Raw genomic sequence first — 13,770 nt, forward strand, 5'->3', positions numbered from 1 at the left:
CGTTAAGGAGGACATGGGGCATCCTTGGCTTGTTTCATTTTTAATCTGGATATTATCCGATAGCATCGCTTTAGCAGAATCTATAATGAGTATAAGGCTATGTTTCCACAATCAGGAATAGCAATGTTCTGGATGCAGCTCACCTGCGCTGCGTCCAAAATGCTGCAAGCAGTGGGTGGTACTTCTAGCAATCCCATGACCACTGTGCTTTTTATTTAATGCTGCGTAAACTCGCCTGCAGTGCGGGTTTACGAGCCACAGCATGTCAATTTCTGTCTCAGTTACGGATTTTGACCAATAGAATGCCATTACAAGTGGTGGATCCGCCTATAATGACAAACAAGTGCTGCATTTAGAATGCAGCAAAAATACGCAGTTCGTGTGGACGTAGCCTTCTGCACCCATGGCCTTCTCAGCCTTAAGATTAATGAGCAGAGCAGGACATGTTTTATTTCAGTATCAACTCAATCTGGACTTAATTTATTTTTTCCCATGCAGAGATTTGAAGAATCTGGTATGGGCTACAGGTCCTCTCAGACTAAGAAAATTAAGTCCCTATCAGCCATTGCTCTGTAGAATTCTCTCTCCCTCCATTAATGTCTAGACCCAACCCCCGAGCTAATGGGGCAGCGCCCGGGCTGAGGACAGGGACGGCAGTGCCAGCACTGAGGCAATGGCATATGTTCCCACAGGGAGGGCTCTGCGTGCCCCCTCTGGCACCACCGCTGGTCTAAATGCTGTAGTAGTTAATGGCCAGCAGCATTTATAGGATTAAACACCCAGGATCGGCTCCAGTCCATCTCTGGCGAAAAGAGACCTGCCTGGAGTGCGCAGGAAGTCACTTTTCAATACAAGCCTATGAGTGCCTCGTTCTAACACTGGCAATATGAGAACCAGAGCAGTCTATGGAGCGCTGGATTGATCACTAGGAAACAGAATTGGGGCTAAAACCAATTTAATAAGCCCTCTCCACTGGCGGTAGACCACCCTTCCAAACGTGAACGTTATTGCTCAGTATGAACATAATAGACGTTTTAAGAAAATTCTTTTGTTCTACTTAGATATTAGTATTAGTCAGCAAATAATGTTCGACTGCTTTTAACCCCAATTCATGAGATATGTTACTGCAAAGGTTACTTACATCAAGAGTCAGAATGAGACAATTGCTCATGGTGGGAGGGGGGTGGGGGAGACTTATTAATTGTTTGATCAATTGGGAAGAATCTCTTAAAATATATTCTCAAACTTGACTCATATTTAAGGAAAAAGTCAACATAATGAGAAAGATTGCTGCTGATAAAACCAATTCCCGAGATGATTGGACGACCAGGGGGATTAGTAGGACTTATGTATCTTGGGGAGGAAATGGAAGAAGGGAACCCTGAATTGTGTTATATCTAGGAACTTCTTCTCTTTAAGAGACCAATGAAATATGCAGTTTTAACAAGTTCTTTGTATTTCAAAAATATAGAAACCGAGGGGTCATGAGACATTTCATAATAATCATTGTCATTCAAGATCCTTCTTCCCTCTTCAAGATACCAGCCTCTATTCATCAATACTACAACACCCCTTTTATCTGCACTTTTAGGGACAACCAAAATCTCATCATTAAAAGTGCAGATAAAGGGGGTGGTGTAGTATTGCCGAATAGAGGCTGGTATCTTGGGAAGGGAAGAAGGATCTTGAATGACCATGATTATTATGAAATGTCTCATGACCCCTCGGTTTCTATATTTTTGAAATACAAAGAACTTGCTAAAACTGCATATGCCAATGGTCTCTTAAACAGAAAAGAGAAGTTCCTAGATACAACAATTCAGGGTTCCCTTCTTCCATTTCCTCCCCAAGATACACAAAAGTCCTACTAACCCCCCCAGTCGTACAATCATCTCGGGAATTGGCTCTATCACCAGCAACCTCTCTCATTATGTTGACCTTTTCCTTCAAAAATATGTTCTCAAACTTGACTCATATTTAAGAGATTCTTCCCAATTGAACAAACTCTTAAGAAGCCTCAACCGCGATGAGCAATTGTCTCAATTTGACTCTTGATGTAAGTGCCCTTTACAGTAACATATCATGAATTGGGGTTAAAAGCAGTCAAACATTATTTGCTGACTGATAATATCCCAGAAGAACAAAAGAATTTTCTTAAAACGTCTATTCTGTTCATACTGAACAATAACGTGTTCACGTTTGGAAGGGTGGTCTATCGCCAGTGGAGAGGGCTTTTTAAATTGGTTTTAGCACCAATTCTGTTTCCTAGTGAAAAATCCAGCGCTCCATAGACCGCTCTGGTTCTCCTCATATTGCCATTTTCATTCCCTCCTAGAGGGTTAGCGGCAGAAGCAGCGGTTGATCACATGCCAATCATCCCTACAATTCCCCACCTAAACAATTGAGGACCTGCGGTACCGAAGCCGCCCTCCCCAACTCCAAAAGGGCCTGCGGTGACGCGCACTCAGCCTCGAGTCACGTGGTCTGCGGCCGGTCACGTGGTACGCGACCAGGAACTCAGAAGCAGCGGTCACAGACAGCGGCACGTGGTGCACACCGGTCCGCATCGTGCGGCGAGAACCACCTTCTGGCAGTCACCGGGGTTGTGCAGGGATGCACAACTCCAGTAGGTGAGTGGCCCTTTGGCCATCCTCATTTTAACTGGTCCACTCAGTCCTTCACACAGCGCACTTTTCCTTTCTTTTTCTTTTGTTCTGACACTGACTTAAATTCGCCACTCTAGCGCTTAAACCCCCACAAAAGAAAACAACAACAACAAAAAAAACGCTTATGTGGTGCTTTAAATGAACCTATAACATCTGATAAGTGGTGAGAGTCAGACTGGAGAAAGATTTGTGGTACAAGGAACGCTACCAGATGCCACGACCCGGTCAATATTCACCTACTTTGTCAGAGTTGGACAATAAGGAGCACACAAAAGTAGCAAGATTTTATAGCAGCCTTGAGTCACACCAATATTTTACAACTTTCCAATGTTTGTTTCTTTTTTTATACCAGAATACTGTAATAGAAGACTTGATGATTTGGGTCCAAAGTTCTCATGGATACAACATAATTAAGAACATTTACCTTTCCTTTAGAACCGCCACCGACTGCTACCACAACAGCCTGCAAGACTTTGTTTTGGGATTTTTCAGGAAGCATAATTCCTCCTTTGGTTACTGTCTCTTGAGCAATCCGTTCAACAAGAACACGGTCAAGTAAAGGAAGAAACTTCTTATACGCTTTTCCTGCCTGTACATAGATAAAAATACATATTTTAGAAGCTAAAAATTTTAGCATGTCATGTACACATTTTTCAAAAGGGTTTTCCTGACTTACGGTAACTATTCTGTTGACCGTGATAGCTAGCCAAGCTAGAACAATCTCTTTAAAGGGAATCTGTCAGCAGGTTTTAGCTACCTTGTGAGAGCAGCGTAATGTAGGCAGAGAGGCTCGGAAATAAAGAAGGTTTCATTTAGTTTACTGGGTACAGCCATTCTGAAAGCTTTTAGCATGAAACAGGTGAGTAAGCTGCCCTCAAAGCGGTCTCTGTGATAAAGGAGCTTAATCACAGGAGAAGGGTGATTAACCCTTTTGGCGCCGATTTGTCAATCTAAAAAAGCGATCACCGCTCTGCACACCATCTTTGCAAGCCAACTATGAGATAGAGTGGTTGTATACCCCGTTACCTGAGAGAGAAAATCATTAGTGGCCAGTGCGATCCTCCTGAGATCTGTCTCCTGTGCAGTCTGACCGATCTGATCACAGCAGCAGCAGTTCCCAAATCTGTTCCAGTTTCCCACCATCCCAATTGTATTTTCGGTGCAATTTTTTCACGAGGCGTCTTGCGCTGAGCATTCGTGCTGTTCCCGTGGCTGCAAAGCTCTGATCAGTATTGCTGCTGATAGAGTCTGCGCCAAGGGGCTTAATTTTTTAGATATAAGTAGAGTGGCGGACTGCGCAGTTTAAGTGACGTCCGATTGTTTTCTTTTTAGAAAACAAAAAATGATAGTAGTTAGTACATAGTTGCTCTATAGGGTAGTGTTAGTTAGAACCAAGTATTTATAGGTAGGACATTAGTGTAGTGAACATCACTTTTTTTTTTTTTAAATACATCTGATTTTTCTTTTAGTTTTTTTTTTTCTACAGAAGAAACCCTTACTAAATTTTTCTTTACTCAGCTCTTCATAATATAAGCCCAACACAATTCACGTGTAAAAGCACCACTTGCGCACAGTCTTTTGAAAAATAAAAATGGCCCATTCGTCAAGACACTATTCACCAGAGGAGGAATACGCTTTCCTTGCCCGAGACACAGTGAGGAAGATCCACATTCCCCTAGTCCTAATCTAGTGCGGAAGGACCCCAAGCAATGCGCCCTAGGACACAGGCAACCCCTACAGCAATTGTTCCCACATTGACTGCACCCTCTCCAAAATTCCAAACCAGTTATATACTGTATTGTTTGGACCATAAGACGCACTTTTTCCCCCCAAATTTGGAAGGAAAATGGGGGGGGGGGTATGTCTTATGGTCCGAACATTACCTTACCGGTGGTGGTAGAACGGGGATAGCAGGGTCCTTTGGCGGCGGCAGAGTTGAGATGCGGCTGGAGCCGGGGCCTGTACCTGTGCTGGAGTGTCTGGTGTCGGGCAGTAAAACAGAGGAGCCGGTGCCGGCCTGTGAGCGGTGTCGGATAGTTAAGCAGAGGAGCCGGGCCTGTGAGAAATGTCCGGCAGTGCGGCTTCCGGTGGCCATCGTCCTTAAAAATGTATATCACGGCCTCAGGAAGATGGCCGTGGCCACAGGAAGCTGCACTGCACATGCTGCTCTGCCGCACATCATTAAATATACACTGCTCAAAATAAAGGGAACACTCAAATAACACATCCTAGATCTGAATGAATGAAATATTCTCATTGAATACTTTGTTCTGTACAAAGTTGAATGTGCGGACAACAAAATCACACAAAAATCAATGGAAATCAAATTTATTAACCAATAGAGGCCTGGATTTGGAGTCACCCCCAAAATTAAAGTGGAAAAAAAACACTACAGGCTGAGCCAACTTTGATGTAATGTCCTTAAAACAAGTCAAAATGAGTATCAGTATTGTGTGAGGCCTCCACGTGCCTGTATGACCTCCCTACAATGCCTGGACATGCTCCTGATGAGGTTGCGGATGGTCTCCTGTGGGATCTCCTCCAAGACCTGAACTAAAGCATCGGCCAACTCCTGGACAGTCTGTGGTGTAACGTGAGTTGGTGGATAGAGCGAGACATGATGTCCCAGATGTGCTCAAATCAGATTCAGGTCTGGGGAACGGGCAGGCCAGTCCATAGCTTCAATGCCTTCATCTTGCAGGAACTGCTGACACACTCCAGCCACATGAGGTCTGGCATGGTCCTGCATTAGGAGGAACCCAGGGCCAACCGCACCAACATATGGTCTCACAAGGGGTCTGAGGATCTCATCTCGGTACCTAATGGCAGTCAGGCTACCTCTGGCGAGCACATGGAGGGCTGTGCAGCCCTCCAAAGAAATGCCACCCCACACCATTACTGACCCACTGCCAAACCGGTCATGCTGCAGGCAGCAGATCGCTCTCCACGGCATCTCCAGACTCTGTCACGTCTGCCACATGTGCTCAGTGTGAACCTGCTTTCATATGTGAAGAGCACAGGGCGCCAGTGGCAACTTTGCCAATCCTGGTGTTCTGTGGCAAATGCCAAGCGTCCTGCACGGTGTTGGGCTGTGAGCACAACCCCCATCTGTGGATGTCGGGCCCTCACACCACCCTCATGGAGTCGGTTTCTAAGCTTTTGTGCAGACACTTGCACATTTGTGGCCTGCTGGAGGTCATTTTGCAGGGCTCTGGTAGTGCTCCTCCTGTTCCTCCTTGCACAAAGGCAGAGGTAGTGATCCTGCTGCTGGGTAGTTGCCCTTCTACGGCCCCCTCCACATCTCCTGGTGTACTGGCCTGTCTCCTGGTAGCGCCTCCAGCCTCTGGACACTACGCTGACACACAGCAAAAATTCTTGCCACAGCTCGCATTGATGTGCCATCCTGGATGAGCTGCACTACCTGAGCAACTTCTGTGGGTTGTAGAGTCCATCTCACTCTACCACGAGTGTGAAAGCACAACCAACATTCAAAAGTGACCAAAACATCAGCCAGAAAGCATTGGTACTGAGATGTGGTCTGTGGTCCCCACCTGCAAAACCACTCCTTTATTGAGTGAGTTTTGATAATTGCCAATAATTTCCATCTATTGTCTATTCCATTTGCACAACAGCATGTGAAATTGATTGTCAACCAGTGTTGCTTCCAAAGTGGACAGTTTGATTTCACAGAAGATTGATTTACTTGGAGTTATATTTTGTTGTTTAAGTGTTCCCTTTATTTTTTTGAGCAGCGTATATAATAAGTTGGGTACAGTAGTGCAATGCAGTTTGTGGGGAATATTTTTTCATAAGAATTTGGGAAAGTTCTGAAATGTCCTATTCCTGATCTAAGGGTCTAGACCAGTGTTTCCCAAACTCCAGTCCTCACGGCCCCCAACAGGTCACGTTTTCAGGATTTCCATACTGTTGCACAGGTGAAAGAATTCCTGATACCTTGATGTAACAGTCATCTCCTGTGCAATACTAAGGAAATACTGAAAACATGACCTGTTGGGGGCCGTGAGGACTGGAGTTTGGGAAACACTGGTCTAGACTTTCCGCTGAGAATAATGTCCTATAAGTTTATTAAATATTTTAGGAGTCGGTCCATTTTATACAGACTCCAACTCCACCAAAATGGGCTTCGACTCCACAGCCCTGGCTTCCAGAATCAGATTTAAATCCCAGGGAGGCATTCTTGGCAGGTATTGGCCTGGATCTGTCACCAAATTATAATTATATAAAAAGGCCCATAGGGACAACATCGGCAACTTAAAAGAGTGCTGGTAGACAAGCCCATTTACATACTTTTCTGGAGTAATTCTAATATGGCCCTTACTGGAATTTTACCTTTCAAGGATTGCCCCAAACTAGACAAGAACTTTGACCAGATATTCTAGTTGTTAATGTTTTTCTGCTTTTAAGCAGAGTAGATACAAACATCAGGGGACAAGCCTTTTTTTCCCCTCTTCTCTTCATCATCAGTAATTCGCTTTCAAGCTCCAGGTCAAATTAAGGTCCTACCTCTGGGGATGGAAAACTGGACCCTGACTGAGGAGATCCATAACATCTGGGAGAACCCATGGATCCGATAAGGACATCATCCTTATCCATGTGAACCATGGCCAGGTTGAAGTCCCAGGGAATCTGTAGCGCATCCACTGCATAGGGCTTACTTCTTGAATTTAGTGAGCATAAAGTTTTCTGCTTTTTTTTGTTTGCAAACATGTCTATATCAGCTATCCAGTCTGTTGGAATATTGTAGGACTGAATTCCCATTCCCTTTCTTTTAACCCCTCAGTGACTGAGCCAATTATGTTCTTAATGACCAAGCCAAATGTTACAATTCTGATCAGTCACTTTATAATAACTCTGGAACGCTTCAACGGATCTCACTGATTCTGAGACTAAGTGGTAAAACGTAAACGCAAGTCATATCAAATGTGGAAAAAAAAAAAAAAAATTGGCTAAAATTTTGCAATTTTCAAATTAATTCTTATGCTCTTAAATCATAATAGGTCACAAGATAATTCAGAAACATTTCCCACATGTCTACTTTAAATCAGCACAATGTTTGCAACAAATTATTTTTGTTAACTAATAAGGGTTAAAAACTGATCAGTGATCTCATTTTTCACATGTGAAGTAAACTTGAGAGGTCTATATGACAGAAAATACCCAAAAGTGACACTATTCTAAAAACTGCTCACCTCAAGGTGCTCAAAACCACATTTAGGCTATTTGCCCAAGATGCAGAAATGAAGCAGAAAATTTCTGCATCTCCCTGGCAGAAAAAACGCATGCAGATTGTGCATGCGTTTTTCCTGCAGAATACATGCGGATGCACATGTGTTTCCGCATGCAGATTGACAAGCGCTTTCCAGGCAATAGCATCACTTGGAAAGTGCTTGACAACTAGGTCACATTGTATAAATCCATGCAAACAGCATGGATTTATACAGTGTGAACCGTAAAAATTAAAACAAATAAAGCTATACTGAGGAGAGATCAAACCGATAGTGTTTATAGAAGGTGGATGGTGTGAACCAAGTTGCAGCTCTACATATTTGATCGATTGAGAAGTCCGCCCTCTCCACCCAGGAGGTTGCTACGGCTCTGGTGTAATGAGCCTTGACATTGTCCAGGGCCGGAACTCCTGTGGACGTATATGCTAAACAAATGGCCTCCCTAAGCCACCTAGAAATGGTACCCTTGGACACCCAGTGACCTTTTCTACTCGCCTGAAAGGCCAGGAACAAGGAATGGTCATTCCTCCATACACTAGTCATGTTAATGTACTGTAGTAGGGATCTTCTAACATTTAGGTTATGGAATCTAACTATACTGGGGTTTTTCGGATTGCTGTAAAACCAGGGTAGTACAATCTCCTGGTTACAGTGGAATCTAGACAACACTTTGGGAAGATATGCTGGATCTGGACGCAAGGTGACCCTATCATGAATTTGCGTGTACGGAGGATCAACCGAAAAGGCCTGCAGGCCACCCACCCTACAGGCTGATGTTAAGGCCACTAAGAGGATGGTCTTAAGGGTGAGGATCTTTGGAGAGACGTCCTGTAGGGGCTCGAACGGGTCACTGGTAAGTGCGTTAAAGACCAAATTCAGGTCCCAGGAAGGAACTTTAAGGGACCGAACTGGTCTGGCTCTGGCACAGGACTTGATAAATCTAGAGATCCACCTGTTCCCAGCCAAGTAATTATAGAGTGCACCAAAGGCAGACACCTGAACTTTAAGAGTCCCCATGGCTAGACCCAGGTCATGTCCCTTTTGCAGAAACTCCAGGATTCCCTTGATTGGAGGCTTGTCTGATAACAGGGCATCTATAAAATCTAGTGACTTCCCCCAGACTCTAATATAAATTTTAGTCGTTATTGGTTTTCTACTACCCAGCAGGGTAGAGACTAACCCTGGTGAAAACCCCTAGTTACTTAGTGACCTCTCAAATTCCACGCCGCAAGATGGAATCCTTTGGCTTGGGTGTGGAATACTGGTCCCTGAATGAGAAGGTCCGGCCTCTCTGGTAGAACCCAGGGATCTGAAACCAACATCAGTCGAAGCAGGGAGAACCAAGGCCTCTTGGGCCAAAAAGGGGCTATAAGAATTACCCTTTCGCAATTCTCCCGAATCTTCCTCACGACTGCTGGAACTATTACTAACGGGGGAAAGGCATAGGCCTTCCTGAACTTCCATGGAATCTGGAGGGCATCTACAGCATGGGGATTTTCTGCTGGGTTTAAGGAACAGAATCTGTCTACCTTCCTGTTTGCTCTTGCGGCAAACAGATCTATATCTGGTTGTCCCCATAACTGGACAATCTGTCGGAAGACCAACGGGTTTAAGCTCCATTCCCCCTTTCTTAGGGTGTGGCAGCTGAGAAAATATGCCCTTACGTTTTCCACCCCCCTTATGTGAAGGGCACTAAGGGATGGGAGATGTTGCTCTGCCAGATGTAGGATTCTGTCTGCCACAGACATCAGGGAGCGTGACATTGTTCCCCCCTGGTGATTTACATAGGCAACTGTTGCCAGGTTGTCGGAGCAGACCTGGACATGGTGACACTGAATGTGAGGAAGGAAACCTATCAGGGATTTCTCCAAAGTTCTTTTAAGTTTGAGGATGCCCCCATTTCATGGTATGCCCAGTGACCCTGTACTGAGAGCTCTGCTTTTTGATTCGTAGAAAGGCTGTTACTTCCGCTATTAATTTCGTGAATATTCTCGGGACTATGGAGAGGCCGAAGGGTAGGGCAGTAAACTGAAAATGCCTCAGCTGTTTCTGAATGAACAGGGCTACTCGCAGATATTTCTGGTAGTCTGGATGAATTGGGACATGATAATATGCAACCTTCAATTCTATTACTGCCATAAAGCAATTGTGGTGCAAGAGCTTCACTGCAGAGCTCACTGACTCCATCTGGAAAGTCTGGTTTTCTATCAACTGGTTTAGACTCTTGAGGTTGATGATGGTCCTTAAGGACCCATTTTTTTTTATTTTTTTTTTTTTATCATGAACAGAGGGGAATAGAATCCCTTCCTCCTTTGTGGTATCGGAACTTCGAGAAGGACCCATTGCTCTACTAGCCCTAATATTTCTGACTCCAGAGCCATCTGTTCTTCCTGGACCTTCCTCTTGGGGGTAATCAAAGGTCCGACGAGGAATCTGGCTGAACCGTATCTTCAGGCCACCACTCAACAATATTCAGAATCCAGGAGGTTTGATGCAATTGCTTCCCAAGCTGGAATAAAGTGGGAAAGCCTCCCACCTACCTCCGGCCTGGCATCATTGGGAAGACTTTGTATTGGAGGATGGTCCTCCAAACATATAGCCTGACTATCTTCTCATGTCTCCTGGAGGGCGACTCAGATTAAGTTTTCTCCTGCAAAAACGAAACCTTTTTGAGTCCTGAAAATCCTGGGAAACCTTTGTTCCTATCACCCGCTTTTTCTAAAAGGTCATCCAGCTTCTGGCCAAACAGGAGTCTGCAGTCACAAGGGAGGGAACATAACTTATGTTTAGAGATTGTAGGTCACCCGGAAAACCCTTCAGCCACAAGGCCCGTCTGGCAGCATTAGATAAATTTGCTGATCTAGCCGAGAGTCTCACAGAGTACGCTGAAGAGTCTGCCAGGAAGGCTGACGCTGCCTGCATTAGGGACAGATTTTAAAAGGATTCTATCCCTAGGGATCTTTTTAGCCTTAAGTTGGTCTTCCAATTGTTGGAGTTACACCATGAGACCTTGCCTTACAGGTGCCAGCTACCGCAGGCTTCAGGCCTCCAGCTGCAGCTTCCAAAGTGTGACATAGAAAAGAATCAGCCTTTTTATCAAGGGCATCCTTTAGGATGCCTGAATCCTCCAAGGGTAGGGAAGATTTTTTGGATGACCTGGCTACAGCCCTGTCCACTTTGGGGATTTTATCCCAAGGCTCAGAGTCCTTCTCCTCAAAGGGTTATCTTCTTTTAGAAAAGGAGGGTAAGGCCACTTATCTCTTTGGTTTCTTCAACTCTCGGTCAATGAGGCCCTGAATTTTAGTATTTACCAGAAAGGAGCATCTTTTTTTCCCTCCAAGGCCCACAAACATAACGTCTTCCCGGGATTTGGATGCTTTCTCCTCCCCCAGACCCATGGTTAATCTGACTGCTCTGACCAGTTTGTCTGTACCCTCGATGGGGAAGCAGGGTCTACCGTTATTCCATGAGGAAGAGGATGATGAGTCACTCAGCCATAGATCCTCGGACTGGGAGGAATCAGAGTTAGAGGGAAGAAAAGATCCCTTAAAGAGGTCTCCTCCAAGTAACCCCTTCAGGGACCCTTGAACCTCTGCGTGGACTATGGATTTCAGATTGGATGCGAAATCCAGAGAATTTTCTGCTATAGTTTTATTAATGCAGTTCAGGCAAAGCTGTTTTTGCCAATCTATGGGAAGGGAAGTTCGGCATAGGGCACAAATCCTGTGCTTTTGCTTGGCGCTACTCTTGGGCTCCTACAGAAGGTAGCACATAACAGACTTCCCATTACTAAAAGGGTGACATTCGCGAAGATCACTAACCAGTCACAAACGGGTACCGGATTCGGAGGCTGTAGCGGAACACGCGATGATTCCTTTCTGGATGGTCCAGAGGTGTTTGATACCTTGCTCCTGCCACTGTGATTGCTCGAGCGGCTGTCCGTGTGAGAGGCGTCAGTCTGCCTCTTCCGTTGCTGAGGTGGGGGAGTTAGCTGCTGCTTTTGACTATCCTGGTCAGCCATTTCGCAGAAGCGTGAGCCACGCTCCCAGGACAGCTCCCCCCATAATATAGGGCCATCCAGTACCTCCTCCGGTTCAAGGGCCCATACACCCTTCCCAGGCCGAGGCTCCAAACAAAAAAAAAAAAAACAGCCCGGGCGCGCTTTACAGAGCGCCATATTTGATCGGGCGCCACCCCCTGATGTCACCTGGCACGCCTCTCCAAGTGTGCCCCGCGCCGTGACGTCCGGCGCGTCACACCCTGAAGTTACCGCTCCAGAACGCGACCGACAGGCGGCAGGGGGAGAGTGGTGCAGCGGTCTATGGGATGCTGGAATATGCCTCACCGTGTGCGCCTGCTCGGACGCAGGACCCAAAAGGAGTTGCGGACGGCACTTCTGGATGCTGGAACCCGGTGCACAGGCCAGTGCCAGTTATTCCACACCGAAACAGACCAAGGTAAGTTTTCTTCTTTTCAGACAGGTTCCCATCAAGGACAGGAAACCAACTGAAGCGAGGGACAGGTACCACCCTTTTATTTCAGATGGTTTCCTGTCCTTGATGGAGCGGATCCCTCTCAAGGTGTGCTGTCGTGGGTGAGGGGAAAAAACAAACATTAACCTTTTTTCAAAAAAAATTGGGGACTGAATTACATTTTTTCATTTTTTTCACAAAGGTAACAAGAGAAAGACCACAAAATTTGTTGTGCAATTTCTCTCAGGGCTGTAGAGTTGAAGTCGTGGAGTCAGAGTCCATTTTGGTTGAATCGGAATCTGTATAAAATGGACCGACTCCAAGAATATATAATAAATTGGGTACAATGGTTTAATGCAGTTTGTGGGAAATACTTTTTCATAAGAATTTGGGAAAGTTATGAAATGTCCTATAAATGTCTGTCCTATTCCTGATCTAAGGGTCTAGACTTTTAGCTGAGATGAATCTGTGCTACAGTAATCACTTAAACATGAGCCATGTATGAGGGAGTCGGAGATAGAGTGGGTGTCATGACAATGGAGTATTCAGAGTTGTAGTCGGAGGTTTGGCTTACTGACTCCACAGCCTGGATTTTAAAATCCGAAATGTTGGCCTACTGAAATGTAATGTTAAGTAAATGTACTCACTACTTGATCAGGGCTCCTTTTGCATCAATTACTGCATCAATGCGGCATGGCAAGGAGGCGATCAGCCTGTGGCACTGCTGAGTTATGGAAGCCCAGGTTGCTTTGATAGCAGCCTTCAGCTCGTCTGCATTGTTGGGTCTGGTGTCTCATCTTCCTCTTGACAATACCCCATAGATTCTCTACGGGGTTAAGGTCAGGAGAGTTTGCTGGCTAATCGAGCAGTGTGATACTGTTTTTAAACCAGGTATTGGTACTTTTGGCAGTGTGGACAGGTGCCAAGTCATGCTGGAGAATGAAATTTCCATCTCCAAAAAGCTTGTTGGCAGAGGGAAGCGAAGTGCTCTAAAATTTCCTGGCTGCACTGACTTTAGTCTTGATAAAACACAATGGACCTACACCAGCAGATGACAAACCATCACCGATTGTAGAAACTTCACACTAGACCTCAAGCAGCTTGGATTGTGTGCCTCTTCACTCCTCCTCCAGACTCTGGGACCTTGATATCCAAATTAAATGAAAAATTTACTTTCATCTGTAAACACCCTGGACCACTGAGCAACAGTCCAGGTCTTTTTCTCCTTTGCCCAGGTAAGACGCTACTGGTTTTGTCTAGTAGTCATGAGTGGCTTGACACAAGTAATGTGACACTTGCAGCCCATGTCCTTGATACGTCTGTGTGTTGGCTCTTGAAGCAATGACTCAAGCAGCAGTCCACTCCTTGTGAATCTCGCCCAAGTTT

General features: G+C 45.3%; 1 protein-coding gene across 3 annotated transcripts in view; it reads right to left on the minus strand.

Moving 5' to 3' along the window:
* Positions 1–13,770, minus strand: part of HSPE1 (heat shock protein family E (Hsp10) member 1) — a 51,575-nt gene that overhangs the window by 12,320 nt on the left and 25,485 nt on the right. For all 3 annotated transcript variants that reach the window (XM_073647954.1, XM_073647955.1, XM_073647952.1), the window contains one exon: positions 3,091–3,255. In XM_073647954.1, coding sequence (XP_073504055.1) covers positions 3,091–3,255 — 165 coding nt within the window. The remainder of the gene's footprint in view (positions 1–3,090; positions 3,256–13,770) is intronic.

Source organism: Phyllobates terribilis, unplaced genomic scaffold (genome assembly GCF_046119375.1).
Source record: "Phyllobates terribilis strain yellow unplaced genomic scaffold, ASM4611937v1 Scaffold_9__5_contigs__length_417890890, whole genome shotgun sequence".
In the NCBI taxonomy this organism is placed as follows: domain Eukaryota; kingdom Metazoa; phylum Chordata; class Amphibia; order Anura; family Dendrobatidae; genus Phyllobates; species Phyllobates terribilis.